Source organism: Cricetulus griseus, chromosome 6 (genome assembly GCF_003668045.3).
Source record: "Cricetulus griseus strain 17A/GY chromosome 6, alternate assembly CriGri-PICRH-1.0, whole genome shotgun sequence".
NCBI classification, from domain to species: Eukaryota; Metazoa; Chordata; class Mammalia; order Rodentia; family Cricetidae; genus Cricetulus; species Cricetulus griseus.
Window position 1 is genome coordinate 116,819,427 of NC_048599.1, and position 14,555 is coordinate 116,833,981.

A 14,555-nucleotide genomic window follows, 5' to 3' on the forward strand; every position below is an offset into this window, starting at 1 on the left:
AAAACATTGGGGGCTGAAATGAACATTTTCAGGTGCTAGAAAGTCAAAGTACACATTTCAATCAGATGCCTTAATCTGAAGCTATTGTTAATGTAAAATAACAGACTGCCTAAATTAATCTTATTCTGTAAAAATAACACCTGCATTGGAATTTCTATAAAGTATAAGCATTCCTGACTATTACATAAGGATTATATTAATTACCTCTGGTTGCTGTAACACCTCAGATTTCTGCTCCAAGGCTTCACCTAATTTATCTACCCTCTCTTACATTTTGTTTCGAGCAGAAATAAGTTACCAGGGCACACATTCAAATTTGTGCTTGCTGTTCTCCTTAACAAATGTCCAAGTTCATCACCTCCAAGCTCTGCACATTTTTATGTGACACAATTTAGCCAAATTTCCTACCAGTCTGTCACACACATTACCACTTACCCAGTTTCCCATCACTTACTGTAAGCCATGAGGAGAAACACTTCCAGTGCCCATATTTTGACAAATATCTTCTCATGATGACATTATGTTCACACAGGTGATAGAAATGTCCTCTGCAGTGTGCCTCACTTTCTTCTGACCCTCACTGTCATCCTTAGAATCCATGTTGTTTCTATTAACATCTACAAACATTCCAGATGTTTTCTATCATGGTTGCCCAAATTCTGACAGCCTTTGCCTTCTATTTACTAATTGCCAGTTTTGCCACACAGCATTCACTTTTTTTCTTGTGTAAGGAATTGGTGAAGACTATGGATTAGGAAGTAAATATACCTTTGAAGGGCCATTTCCCTCAGTCCACCCCAAGGACTTAAGAAGTTAAAGTAGGAAATAGCTTTTATTTGGGAGGGCCACATTCTTATATATCTTTAAATGTGGGACTTCCTCTCCCACTAGGTAGGTTTACTTATAACTTAAAGAAATACTAAAGTAGCCACTTACTCTCATTTTTTCTTTCCTTTTTTTTTAAACAAAAAAACCTATATTTGGAGCTTCCTTAGTTTATATTTTTTGCAGAAATCCAATAAAATATTAATTGTAATACTTTGTCATGAATTTAATATTAATACTCAAATTTAGGGAAGAATTAGGATAAAGAAAGACACCAATTTCAGGCTTGCCAAGTATTAGTAAAAAATGTAGTAGGATGTGTAATCACCAACAGTTGAAGGACAATTTTGGAAACAAAATTAAATTCTGAAATTTATTTTCTAAGGGTAGCTTATATCTCTAAGGTGAGGTTTCAGTTCTCAGAAGCCAAGCTGGTGAGCAGCAAAAATTGGAGTGATGAGAGGGTAATTCACTGAAGAGGGAATGGGTGGGGCTAGAGTTCAATGGTTAGTCCAAGCCAGATGTAGGAACAGGCAGGGCTGTGTAGACTATTTTGTAAGAAATCTTTTAAATAGGAGACAGAGAGCTGCAAGGTGGAATAGGGGCTAATTTGTCATCCTTTTTCTCTCCCTTTCCTGAAGGATGAAGCCATATATTTATGGATGTGAGGGATGGTACAGATAGAATTAAGAGCTGACAAAATATATCAATGATTGTCAAAATTATCAATGGGACAGGCTTTCCTTAGGTTGGTCAACCTTATGGTGGCAGTTGATTCAACTGACATGTCTAGTTTCTTTGAGCCATTCTCGATATTTTCTCAGTCTCCTGAGATTTCATAGTCATCTGATTTTCACCCTTTTCTCAGCATTTTGTCTTTCAGTTTCTTTCTTAGCCCCCTTCCCAGTTCTTCATAACCACTAAGTAGGTTGTTCTGAGAGCTGGGTGTGAGTCTTTGTTTCATCAATGAGCACCAGCCCCATGCCCGGTGGAGAGCTATGTTGCCTCACTTGTGTCTTAGATTCAATATTGCCTGCACAGAGTTTCTCTGTCAAAGTCCAGCTGTTCTATTATTCTGTTATAGCTACCTAAATTTCTTTCACATCATCCATTTGTCAGTTTTATTTTCTTCTCTTGTACATCCCAGAGTTCTTGAATGTATGTCAAATCTGCTTCCTTCCTGTATTGCCACAAGCTGCTAGGACTGTTGCACATAATAAATATTTGATAGATCATATTGAATGGTTGAATGAGAGGACAGAGATGGAGTAGAGCTTAAATTTAAAGCTTGGAGAGAGAGAGAGAGAGAGAGAGAGAGAGAGAGAGAGAGAGAGAGAGAGAGAGATGTGGGGGACCAAAGTATTTCTGCTATGGAATATTTTGAGATCCAGCCTTTGGTCTCACTAAACATGGAGCACCAGAAAGCTCTGGCCCATTATTGTATTGTTAATGCCAGTAAGGCTACTGTTGTTTAACATGGCCTCAGGGTAATATGCCTCTTCTTTGCATCTGTATGTGCCTAAGCATCTGAATAGGCCCTCACCTGGGCAGAGGTGCTAGAGGTGTGTGAATAACTTGTGAGGATGGAAGGTTAGGAGGTTAGGGGCGAGTGACCAGAGGAGAGAGGAGAACAAAGAGAAATGGTTTTCCTTGTGGTATTGGCAGGATGGTTAAGAAACAGCAGAAAAGATGGCTAATAAAGAAATGACTCTAGTTCTACAACATGGAAATGAGAGCTCTCTGAAGATGACAAGATGCCTGTGTTTGATCTCTATCGCTGTTGGGTTGCTGGGAGCTTCCAGGTCCACACACCCCCACTCAGGCCGAACCTCATGGCTGTCATGGGTTAAAGCTGAAAAGCTGAGACAAGCTGGGTCACGACAGAGACAGAGAGAGAGAGAGAGAGAGAGAGAGAGAGAGAGAGAGAGAGAGAGAGAGATATTTTCCTTTGAGACAGAGGAGAAATGGTGATAATATATATAGGTAACTTCATGTGCAGGGCTGAAAACCTACATTTTTGTTGGGTAATTTTTAATCATCACACAGGACCTGTAGATTCTAAACTGTTTTTTTTTTAAAATATTGATTCATTTATATGCATGGGTATTTGCCTGAAAGCATTTCTGTATACCACATACATAGAGTTCCTTTGGAGGCCAGAAGAGGGTGATGGGTCCTCTGGGGTTAGTGTTATAGGTGGTTGTGAGTTATATATGTTATATATGGGTGCTGAGAATAGAATTAAATCTTGGTCCTCTGGAAGATCAGCCATCTCTCCAGCCCCATGGACATATAGGTCCTAATTGTGTTAATAGTCATGTAGAATAAACATATAAGTTCTTTATCTGAAAAAGAAGTATGCTTCTGGAAATATCTTGCTTTTTTTGTTACAATCCCTTCTCCTTCAATGAGACAGAAATTCAATGGGAAAACAGGAAGAGGTAGTTTGTTTTACTTGATTGATGCAAGAAATTTCAGAATGTTCTGGAATCCAAATGAGAAATCTTTCCTAGATATACACCCAGAAGACTTTCTTGTGCTTAAAACTGGGCATGGCTGGAATCACATAATACAGTGCTGGTTTGGGTGATCCAATGTGAGGTCACACACTTTCAGGAACTTGATCTTCTATATCAGTACACAGGTTAAACATGTGCCAAGTGTCTAACAAACCAGCACCCTTGCTGTTCACTGGCAGGCACAGCAGGTCAGAGCAGACAGCTTTCGGCACTAATAATACTTGCTCCTGGTACAAGTAGACACAGTCATCCAGTTTCATCTAAATTCCATAGATTGTAAAACCACTTCAAATTCTTCTCCCTTGACCCAAGTAAAGTGAATTACCTTTGTTTCAGATTTGTCAGAGTCTTGACCTCTGCTACTTTTGCAGGCAAGGGAATAGACACAGAAATCTAACTTACATGCATGATATTTGGGTTTGTAAACGTTCCTGGGATTAAAAATTTATCATTTTATTCCAAAAATTTACTACACAAACTAGGTATTTAGAACCTACAGGTACTGCTTTTTGCTTAATATTATTCAAACTCTTTTGCTTATAGGAGTCTGGGAGTGTAGATTTGGATCAGTACAGTAATCTAAAGACTACAGATTATGGAGGACTCAAATGTGAGGATTTTTATCTCCCTGAAAGAGCTGATGCAAGACAGAGGTAGGGCAAATGCTTGGGATGGGGAAAGACAATGAAGAGCTAAACTTAGTCCTCTGGTGGCATGGGCATCAGCCTGCCACTTAATCTTCAGAGCCTCAGATCATTTATTTGTAGGGTGAAGATTATGATGTTTGCATCACAAAACAGCCATGTTGGTTTAATGAAACTATGGATATAAAAATACTGGGCAGGTATCACCCGGAAAAGCCTATGTGAGAACTTGGAATAGCTCTCTCTTTAGACTCACTGGCTCTGACTTAAAGCTCTGCTCTGTCCCAAGAAGTCTTCAGTCTGAATCTACGAAGTGCCTGTTCATTTATCAAGAGACTCCAAAAGCCGATGGCTCACCTTCTCGGCTTCTTGTGCTCAGTCCTTGGCCACTGACTGGATTTGAATGGAAGCTATCAAATACTGGCCGCTTCAAATCAGAACACTGAGGGGATGATAACATTCTCTCTGTTCTATGAATTTTTCATTTTGTTCCAGCAGAGGCAAAACACATCATGTGGGTCAAATCTCAATCTTTATGGGTTTGAACAGAAGGTCGGGAGAATATGTTTCAACTTCTATTTGCAATTCAACGACAGCCTCCATGGGAGCCTTGAGCGGCCATCACTCCCTATACTCTGATATCTTCTGGAGCATCGGGAGAATCGAGTGGCCAGCTGAGGTGCTCTGTCTGGAATTATATTCTTTCCCGAGACTTTAAATTACTTGAACCCCTTTGCCTCTCGGTGATAAGAGGTTATACTGATATGAGGGTTTTACTTTTGTCTTTTGTTCTTTTTAGGGTAAATGATCCTTGACATTTAGCTAAAATCACCTGACTGAGCTCTCTGGGCCAATCCCCCCGCATACACACACACATTAAAGCCTTCAGCCGGACCATGCTGCAGTTGCAGAAGCAAGTATGTGTCATCAGAAGGAATGGACTCAGGCTCAGAAATACATCCCACCAGCATCAACGCTTTGCCACTTTAACAATAGTCTATTTTGAGCAGGCAGCTGTCAGGGTGAAATTGGGATAGAGGCAGGAGTTAAGATGACAGAGTTCTAGGATGGAAATAGTGCTGGGGGAAGGGCAGGGCACCTGGTAACCATGTTTCTTGCCTGCCCCACTGTGAGTGACCTTGAACAGAGTCACTCCTCTCCTCACACCTGCTCTGGGATATAGGTAGTCACCTTGGACTTTGCACCCATTGTCATTATCTCGTGAGATTTTCTATGCAATGTTCATTTGCCTTTTCACCTCTGACCTATGCATGAGGAAGAGAGGAGTCTTAATTTCTCCAAAAGTCATTTGAATATAACGTATCAGAAGAGGTTATGGAGACTGTAGAAAGAACACTCCAATTAAAAGTTGGGGACACTTACAACTTACAACTAACAGATCTCAAATCTGTTAGTTGGTTTTGCTTTTCTCACCAGTAAGGCACACAAGGCAGTTTCTTGTCCTTAGTGCTGCTGGGAGGTGGTTAGTACAAAACACACACACTCACACACACACACACACACACACACACACACACACACACACACACACATATATATATATATATATATATATATATATAATACATATACATCCATCACTGTCTGGAATATAATATAATATAATATAATAAGAATGTCTTGTGAGCAAGGGATAGATTTCCCTTCACAAAGAACCTTGACAAACCAAGGAGGCCTAGGCCTATCATTATGAGATAGACTAGCTGGGGCAAAAGAGAACCGGGATGGTGAAGTACAACTATTATCCAGTGAGGGAAAATCAGAAGACTAAGCATTTGTGTCTAACCTATCACTTCTGAGCTGTAAACCCTTGTTTTGGTGTGTGTGTGTGTGTGTGTGTGTGTGTGTGTGTGTGTGTGTGTGTGATTCTTCATTTGTTAATAAGGAGATATCATGGCTGTTGAGGTTGTCAAATGGGATAAAAGACATGACAGATAAAAGGTACCAGCTGCTTGGCCTGATGTACGGGCTCTTGGCCAACAAAAAAAAAAAAAAAAAAAAAAAAGAGAGTATGATATGTAATGAAGTCTGCAGTCACTGCCTGAATTACCTGCCATAATATCAACACCCAAGTTCTCTATAAGTAACACTGAGATGACAGTTACCATATCAACCTTGAAAACCTTTGTTCTTAGGATAAATAAGAATTAAAGTGGCAAGAACTTTGCAAATGTTCAGTTCTCTATCTCAAGTCTCACACACACACACACCACATAGCATATATAAAAGGCAAGCCCATTTAAAAGGTACTTGAATTTTACATAATGAAGTTTTTTCCTGGGGAGTCTAAATAGCTCCTTTTAGTTTTGAAAGAAAATAAAATAGAACCTCTAAACATTCTTATTTTAACCTAAGTTTTCTTATCCATGGTGGTGGGGGGAGGAGACCCCTTACCCTTTTTGTATAGTTCTGTTGGAGCAGGTCAGCCAAAGAACACAGAGGGAATGGTGTTCTGGGACAGCAGGACCCAGGGAAATATTACATGAAGAGTTTGATAAAATGAGGCTGATGGTTGAATATGGCTCTGGGTTAGATGTCTGAGAAAGCCATGAATGGGTTCAAAGTCCTGTACTTACTAAGTATGCTCTCAAGAGTATTTCTAGGTCATGGGCAACATTTAAAAGGATGCACCCATTATCTGCCTTAGCTTCCTCAATTTTGTGTTAATTTGGGCCTGTATAGTGGCTTTTTTTGTTTCGAATTAATGGCTGGACTGTGTTTATATTTCTCTCCTGTCTTTCTCTTTCTAGTGAGAGATGAATATGACAGATAGAGGCACCTGAAGACTTTGGAACTATCTCTCAGCCATATTTTAGCCTTTGTTATGTTATGTGGTCTAGCTTCTGCCTTTTAAACACATATTTCCTCTTATTTTCTTTTGCATATGACTTTTTTAAAATTGTTAGACATAGCCCAGAGCCCTCTCATATAGAAACATGTCTGCTCATAAATGCAAGTGTCTGCATGCACAGATACACAAATAATGAAGCAGCATGGAGTGCTTTCTCCCATAGGTGTGGAATCAGGCTATGATTTTCCTCGCCACTGATAGTTCTTTGCTGGCTTGGAAATCTCACAGCTGCGCCAGGCTATTGATGATGTTATCCAGTCACTATTAGTCACAAAATCACCCCCCACCACACCAATTCTATTATTCATCCAATATGATACAAAATCTTGAATTTTATTTAACTTTAACTTTCTCTTTTCTCTCAGCTTGATAAACATCAAGTAGCTTGAGATTTGGGAGGATATATGATCAGCTATTTCCTGCCCCGCCCTGTACCTTTCTTCTTCCCCAGTAACATGTGGCTATCTTGACCTTCCTACAGTCAACATTAAGATTCCAGAAAATTTTCCCTCAGTAATTCTGGCAGGTTTGTAGGAAATGCCCAGTGCTAGCTTTTGATTTTTGTTAAGTGCCAATAGAAACCCTTCTTTTCTGGGTAGGAAGGAGCCAAGGTATTGGTTGACAATCCTGGCTCTGAACTAAGACAGCAAAGATGGATTTTGATGGCTCCAGGGGAAAGTTTGGCAGAATTCTATAGAACAGCCAACATTCAGGTAGGCTGTTGAGTAATGTCATGATAAGTAGACATAGATAAGTGAATCATGACTAAGATTTTTGAAATTTTGTTTCATGTGTATGAGTGCGTGTACCTGGTGCCCCTGGAGGTCAGAAGAGGACATTGGTTCCCCAGGATTCAAAGTTACAGATGGTTGTTAGTCACCATATGGGTGCTAAGTTTTCAACCTGGGTCTTCCACAAGAGTGACAAGTGCTCTTAACTCCTGAGCCATCTCTCCAGCCCCAACTCTTATTGTATTGTTATAACTAAATGCTGGCAGCAAAAAATTCCTTTAAGTATTTTTCCCAGTTCAAATTTAGGAATTGCACTCTTAAATAAGTTCATTTTTGGAGTTCAATCTTAACCAAAGCTTTAGGCCAGAGAAGGACTTTCCCAAGTAGAACTGGCCTATTTTAGATAGAACTTTGTCCCAGCAATACATAAGCATGTATCTGTGTGGCACTAGGGGGTGTGGTAAGTGTGCATGTGAAGTGTGTGTGCATGTGGTGTGTGTGTGGATGTTGATTGGTGCTGATGCAAACACACTTCAAGATCTAAGAAGAAGGGCTTCAATGATTAGGTTTTTTGCTTGTTTGTTTTACTTTTAAAAGATTGAATATGGAAGTGGAAAGTGATTGTCAAAAAACATTTGACTTTATGTATATTTTATAAGTATTCTAGGTGAAATAAAATTCTATTTACTTCTTGATGAAAAACATCTAAACAAAGCAATTCCCTCACTTGAAAATCAAAATAAAAATAAATAAGTTAAAACTAAAAGAACAAAAATGATCTAAAGAATAAACATGAAGTAATTAAAATAGGACTTAGTTACCTTAAACCAAATGATAATATATACTCCTCATATTCAACATAAAAATCAGACAGCAACTATGAATTTATAAAGTGACTTATAGGCTTCATTTGAATTAATACCTCTCATTCACTTATTGTTTAGCAATAGTATTAGTTTTCAAAACTCGATATAGAGAAATATGCTTTTAAAGTCCATGTTATGCAAACCTTTGCTTTTGGAATGCCCAGCCCTGTGCTGTACCCTAGGGAAGAATGAAATAAAGTTGAAAACAGTTTCTACAGAAGCCTGAAACTTCAGCTGGAAGGCCAAAGGATGCTCTTGTTAGTAAGAAACCGAAGTGCTTCAGCAAAGATAAGGCTGCATCCATTCAACACTATTTTCCAATAGTGGTCACAGCTATGTCATGGCCCAGGCCGAGGTAGGCTACACTAGGATTCTGAGTGATATTGGATTAGTATGTGACAGAGAAAATGGTAAGGCCATGCAAACAGAGTGCAGAGGGATACTCTGCACTGTGAAGAGATCAGCAGGGGATTGTCAGGAGCAAAACGTATAGAAAACATAGTCATGTGAGCTGGGAACATGGCTCAGCAGGGAAAGCTCATGCTCTATAAATACGAGGAGGAGGGCTTAGGTCCCCAGATCCACCAAGTGTTGGGTGCCTGTAATCTCAGCACCAGGGAAGCAGAAATGCAATCCTCAGGGCAAGCTGACTAGACGAGATGGGTCAGTAAGCTGTCGTTTGTGCAAGAGAACCTGACCCAATAAATGAAGCAGCGAACAACTGAAGATACCCAATGTCAATGCCTACACACACACACACACACACACACACACACACACGTCAACATCCATGTGAATATGCATACACACACGTACATATTATCCACAGTCTTTTTAAGTGTCATGAGACTGGCTTCCCCTATGCTGAGGGCCCACCTTGGGAGACACAGCATGTACACCAGACTAGATATCTACTGCCATGGGGAAAAACCTAGACAACCCTAAGAAAATAGTATGAGCAATGCTGTTGGCAGAGAGGTGTCCTTTGTTTTTGGATAAGACCTCGAGACTGTGTAGCATGTTAGAAATGTCTTTCTGGGGTTTAGAAGGAAAAGGCTTAAAGAATTGGTTTGGAAAAGAGACTGATTTTAAAGCTAAAGTAGGAGAAGTTGTCCTGGCAACCCTGCCTGTCTCTTCTACTTAGTGTCAACCTTGTCCTAGCATATCAGTTCATTTAGCCTTAAACCATTAACTAGAAACTAAACATTATCTATTCTGAGAAGAATGAAGTCAAAATGAACATTGCAAAACCTTTTTTTTTTATCCCCTTTCAGTCTATATTCAGCAGAAGTTATGATATGGCACTTACTGTGTTAATTAGTTTGTAAGAGCAATTTTGTTTTCAAATATAAACATCAGAGAGCTATTCCTAAAGTTTTGAAATCCAAAGGTTACAGTGGTCCTCACTTTATCTAATTACAAGGCCTAGCTCTGAAGGGACCAGCTCCCCATTTCGGCAGCCATAACAGCCGAACAAATGCTTGTCTGACCTTGCCTTGGTCACTAAGAGGTCAGATGCCTGCCTCGTGGCAATCAGAAGTTAGCTGGTGGTGCTATGCTTTACGGCTCTGGGTGTGCTTTATGGACAAGTGCACAGCAATGACGTGCAGAGCATAGCAACCACCCTGGGAGGTCCTATGGGCCATAAAAACCAGTTGGCCAATCAACACAGGGCAAGCCCTCCAAGCCTGGAGGCACACCAATCCTGAGCCTGTGCATACCCCTAGACACTCTCCTTATGCTGCCCTATAAGATCTCTATACAGCTGCTTTGAGCTGTCTTTCCTAGCCATCCTCCATGGTGGGTGGATGAAAGACCCGAGCTAACATGGGGTTAGCTCGTTAAACAACAATAGTTAAACAACAATAAAGCCTCGTGCAGTTTGCATCAAGCTTTCGAGTCTGCCTAGTGATTGGGGTGACCATGGTCCTGGGCTGAGATCCTGGAGGCCTGAGCTTCCGGGGGTCTTACAGTTCTTTTAGCACCTCCACATGCATACATGCATGTATTTTCTTATTATGTTTTGTAAGAATTTTCTGAAGATGACTAAAATTTATTACCTTAAATATTATTATATTCACAAGTAAGACATTTCAGATACATTATGATCAAAGCTGAAGAAAAATATGTTTAAAAGAAACACAAAAATCCTTTCTTCCAAATCTTGCCTACCCAAAAAATCCCACATGTTTTTCATTTGTATTTTCTTCCAGACATTCAAGTGAATGCATGATTTGCAAATATTTATACTCACAGTTTGAATAAAAGAAAAGAAAAATCAGTTATTCTCCTTTAAGGAAGCATAGCACAAAAGGGCCAGAAATCCTCTGGGGGGCGTCTCACATGTAAACTTCCTGATGGCTAGCTTGTCTCCATTGGATTGGGGTGGGAGACAGAGCATCAGCCAGGCAGCTTTCCAGGAGACACACCTATATTTAGCCAAGGTGGTTTGTGTGGCAAGAGGGAGAGGACTTGGCCATGTGCTCTCTGACTCATCATCTCAAGCACACGTGTCAGTTTCAGGAACAGCTGGACAATCTCCTGCAAAGGACAGAGTCTGATTGTAGCTCTCCTGGGCTTCAGGACTCCAGTTCCCCAAACTAAATTATAAATTAACATGCTCTGGCAGCCAGAGAACCTTCGATAAATCAGCTGAGTGATAACATTAGTGCTTGCTTTTGGCCTCACACACTGTTCCAAATTTTTCTTACTTGGAGCTGGAGCCTGTGTTCTGTGCTCTGCCTGACTCTTCGCTGGGCTGGTAGCAATCTGCGGGCACATTTAAACAAAGCTGCCTTCAAAGAGACTTCATTTTCCTGTATTCCTTGTGCGAAGTTTTAGTTAGTGTGCAATACTGTAACACGCAGGATTTCAGGTTATAGCTGGTCTAACATAGGAGAGAGAAGGGGAATTTTGAATGTGAATTTTAATTATTTCTCTTCAAAGAACTAGGTCAATGATCATAGACCATTTAAGCTCATAGGACTGCAGTTTCCTCATTTGGGAACGTTACAGTATTTTTTTAGGATGCATCTCTGATTTGAAGAATGTGGGTGGCACAGTGCCCCAACTAAACTGTCCAGTGGTACATGGCCAATGGCTATGTGTCAATGGCTAAGAGTCTGAACTTTTTTCTTTGTGGCTGACATCACAGTGAAGACACTACTATTGATACCATTAGTAAAGGTTCATCTATACTTGCCTTCTTTAGGACAACCCTGTCCAAAAGCTTGCCCCAACTTCCTATGTTCAAAAGAAACATTTTCTGAAGCACCCAAAGAAAACCATTGTTTATGTACCACACATGCTCAGAGTCTCAATTTTGTCATTTGTGAATTCCAGCTTCCAGGCTAGCTCGCTTGGGGAGTGGAAAATCAAATTGCAATTAGAGCTATATTATTTAATTAATGGGTAATAAACATATGATTATAAGTACCCTCATTTACAAATGCACCAAAAAGAGTCACAGCCTGCACTTGAATTGTGTCCGTGACAGGAAACACCTTCTGATGATCGAGGTAAGGAGTTTAATTTTTTGGCTAACTGGATCATCAGGGTCCATTTGGAATCTTTAGTAGTGCAATACTTATGGGCAAGTGATACACTTCTAATAGTAAGAATTAGAAAGACACTAATTACATGAATGCCCTCAGCTATTGTCATGTCATAATGCCTGCCCTCTCTTTTCTTAGGCTCATGAAGTTCACTACATATTTGTAGACTCCTGCAAATTCAGAAACTCTGTTCATGGGACTATTGTCAGCATGATCTTGAAACCCCTACAGGTGTTTGCTTATTGATGGCCTTTTTCCAGCATTACTGTTCCCAGTGACTGAGTACATGAAGGTCTGCTATTCTCACCAACAAAAGGACTTTTTAACTTAGAGATTAAATCATCTCCTTTCTTGTCCTTGTCATCATTAATCATGGGTATTCATATTTTAAGAGTTAATTTCAGGAAGAGTTAATTCACCTTATGAGTGAATATACCAACATTTTGCAGATACACTCTGAACAAGCTTGTAAACAATGAAAACTTCCAACATGATAATTTACTCCACTGTCACTGTAATAATTGAATTACGCTTGTGTTTCTTTTAATACACACACACACATATATATATATATGTATATATATATATATATATATACATATATATATATATGATTATGAAGTAAATACCTCTACTCATTTAAACAGATTTTTCACAAAGGGAAGAAAATGGAACCTAAGGAGGGAACCCGAAATGAGAGCATAGAAAGAGAGCACAGTGCATTTCTGCTATCGAAATTTTTTCTGTGTTCATAGTAGACTATTTCCCTATCATCGAATAATTATTGTCAAATAGCTCAAATTAATTCTATAGGTGGCCAAAATTCACACAAATTGAAATTTCAATAAAACCTTTATATACAGGACAGCCCAATACTAGGTTCAAAGAAAGAGAAAGAAACGGGTCTTACTCTGCAGGCCTTGTGTCCTCAATGGCTCTGTCCACTGGAATCAAGTCACTAAGGTAGACATTAAAGTTTCCTTCTTTCCATCTTCGTTCTGCCTCCTCCTTCTTTCCAGGGGGAACAACTACAGGGCGCCCAAACTGACCCGGAGCATTGGGATCCCTCGGAGAAAGGCTCTCGTCGATTCTCAGCACACGGTGCCTTCCATGGTTTTCAGGGGTGTTTGTGTGGCTTTGCTGGTGTCCCGCAGTCTGGGCCTTGGCAGTCAAATTGCTTCTTGCTGGATAGAGTCCCCTGGCTAAGGCAAGCTTGGCTTGAGACACTGCTCTCTGTGGACCTAGTGGAGTGGAATATGTCTTGCTTTGATTCCCCGGGATGTGTTTCCCTTGGCTTGCACCCAGTAATTTAGGAATGACAGTTTGGGTTTTAGAGTCAGGCACCTCTTTGGTATCTGTGCCCAGGTCGTCCTCTTTGGTTATAATCACAATCTGGCTTTCAGAAAAGTTAAGTTTCTTCCCTGGTGCCACTTTGGCCCTGCCATCTTCTGGCAAGCCTCTCGACTCTGTCTCATTCACAGACTGCCTCTTTAAATGACCTGTATCAGCAACGAACTTAAAAAGAGGTAGAACTTTATGGGGTTTGTGCTTTAGTCCTTTGCTCTGAGACTCAGTTTTCTTTATGGCTATGGCTTCCCCGTATTCCAGGATTGGTGGACTAACAAAGTGTGCCTTCGATTTTGTTCCTGTCTGTGATTGATGCTTTGATGGATCAATCCTGACAATGATGGCCCTATTCAGAGTCCCCTCAGATGCTGACTTTGATGCATTACGGCTGAGAGTATGATTCTTTGGGGCCTCTTGGTTTTCAGCAAAGGTTTCTGTGTGTACTGATATTTTGGTCCGTGGGGTTCCTCGTAAAGCTGTGAAGGGGGTCCTCTGCGATAAAACAGTTGTTGGCTTGGGTGTCATGTATTGGGAGGAGGCTTCAGGCTTGCTGTCTCTCCCCTCTGTCTTCTGCATGGTAAGAGACCCTGGGAATGTTTGGAGATGTGCAGGGTGCCACAAAGGCACAGCTTTCCCCCTTTCCAGGGAGACCTGCAGTTTTCCTCTCCTCTGGACTTGATCCATACTCTCTTTTTCCTTGAGTGTATGAGCCTTTACCTTTCTAAAGTTCTCCTTGCTCCACACCTGGTTCTGGGGCAGCCTCATTCCTGTGATGCTGGAGTGAAGGATCTTCATTCGGTCTGGCTGGACTTTGAATCCCGTCTGCTCCCTCCTCCTGATGTCTTCTTTGAGTATCCCAGTGCTGATCTCACTGAATGAGAGGCGGAGAGCTGCCATGTCAAAGAGCAGCCAGATGACAGAAGCTACAAATATAAATGCCAAGACGCGCCCACTTCCTCGGAAAAACTTTCGGATCTTGTTCATTGTACAAAGACTTGCCTTGCAGCTTGCCCTCCGAGTCTGCTTACCTGGAGTGGAGAGAGAGTGGAGACAGTAGCAGCAGCAGGAGCCAGGCTCCCGCTCTCCTGAACCTAGCAGGAAACAGCCATCCAAGGGGGAAAAGCTCAGTTCCTACTGACTGCCTGTCACTCTCTGCCTGCGTGGCATTTCACAGCAAAGCATCTATGCTTGCTCACT

The 14,555-nt window shown here is 40.8% G+C and overlaps 1 protein-coding gene across 1 annotated transcript in view; it reads right to left on the reverse strand.

Moving 5' to 3' along the window:
* Galnt5 (polypeptide N-acetylgalactosaminyltransferase 5) overlaps positions 1–14,342 on the reverse strand; it is a 37,039-nt gene extending 22,697 nt beyond the window's left edge. Inside the window, exon 1 of the mRNA XM_027420060.2 lies at positions 12,922–14,342. Coding sequence (XP_027275861.1) covers positions 12,922–14,342 — 1,421 coding nt within the window. The remainder of the gene's footprint in view (positions 1–12,921) is intronic.
* Positions 14,343–14,555: the final 213 nt, after the last annotated feature.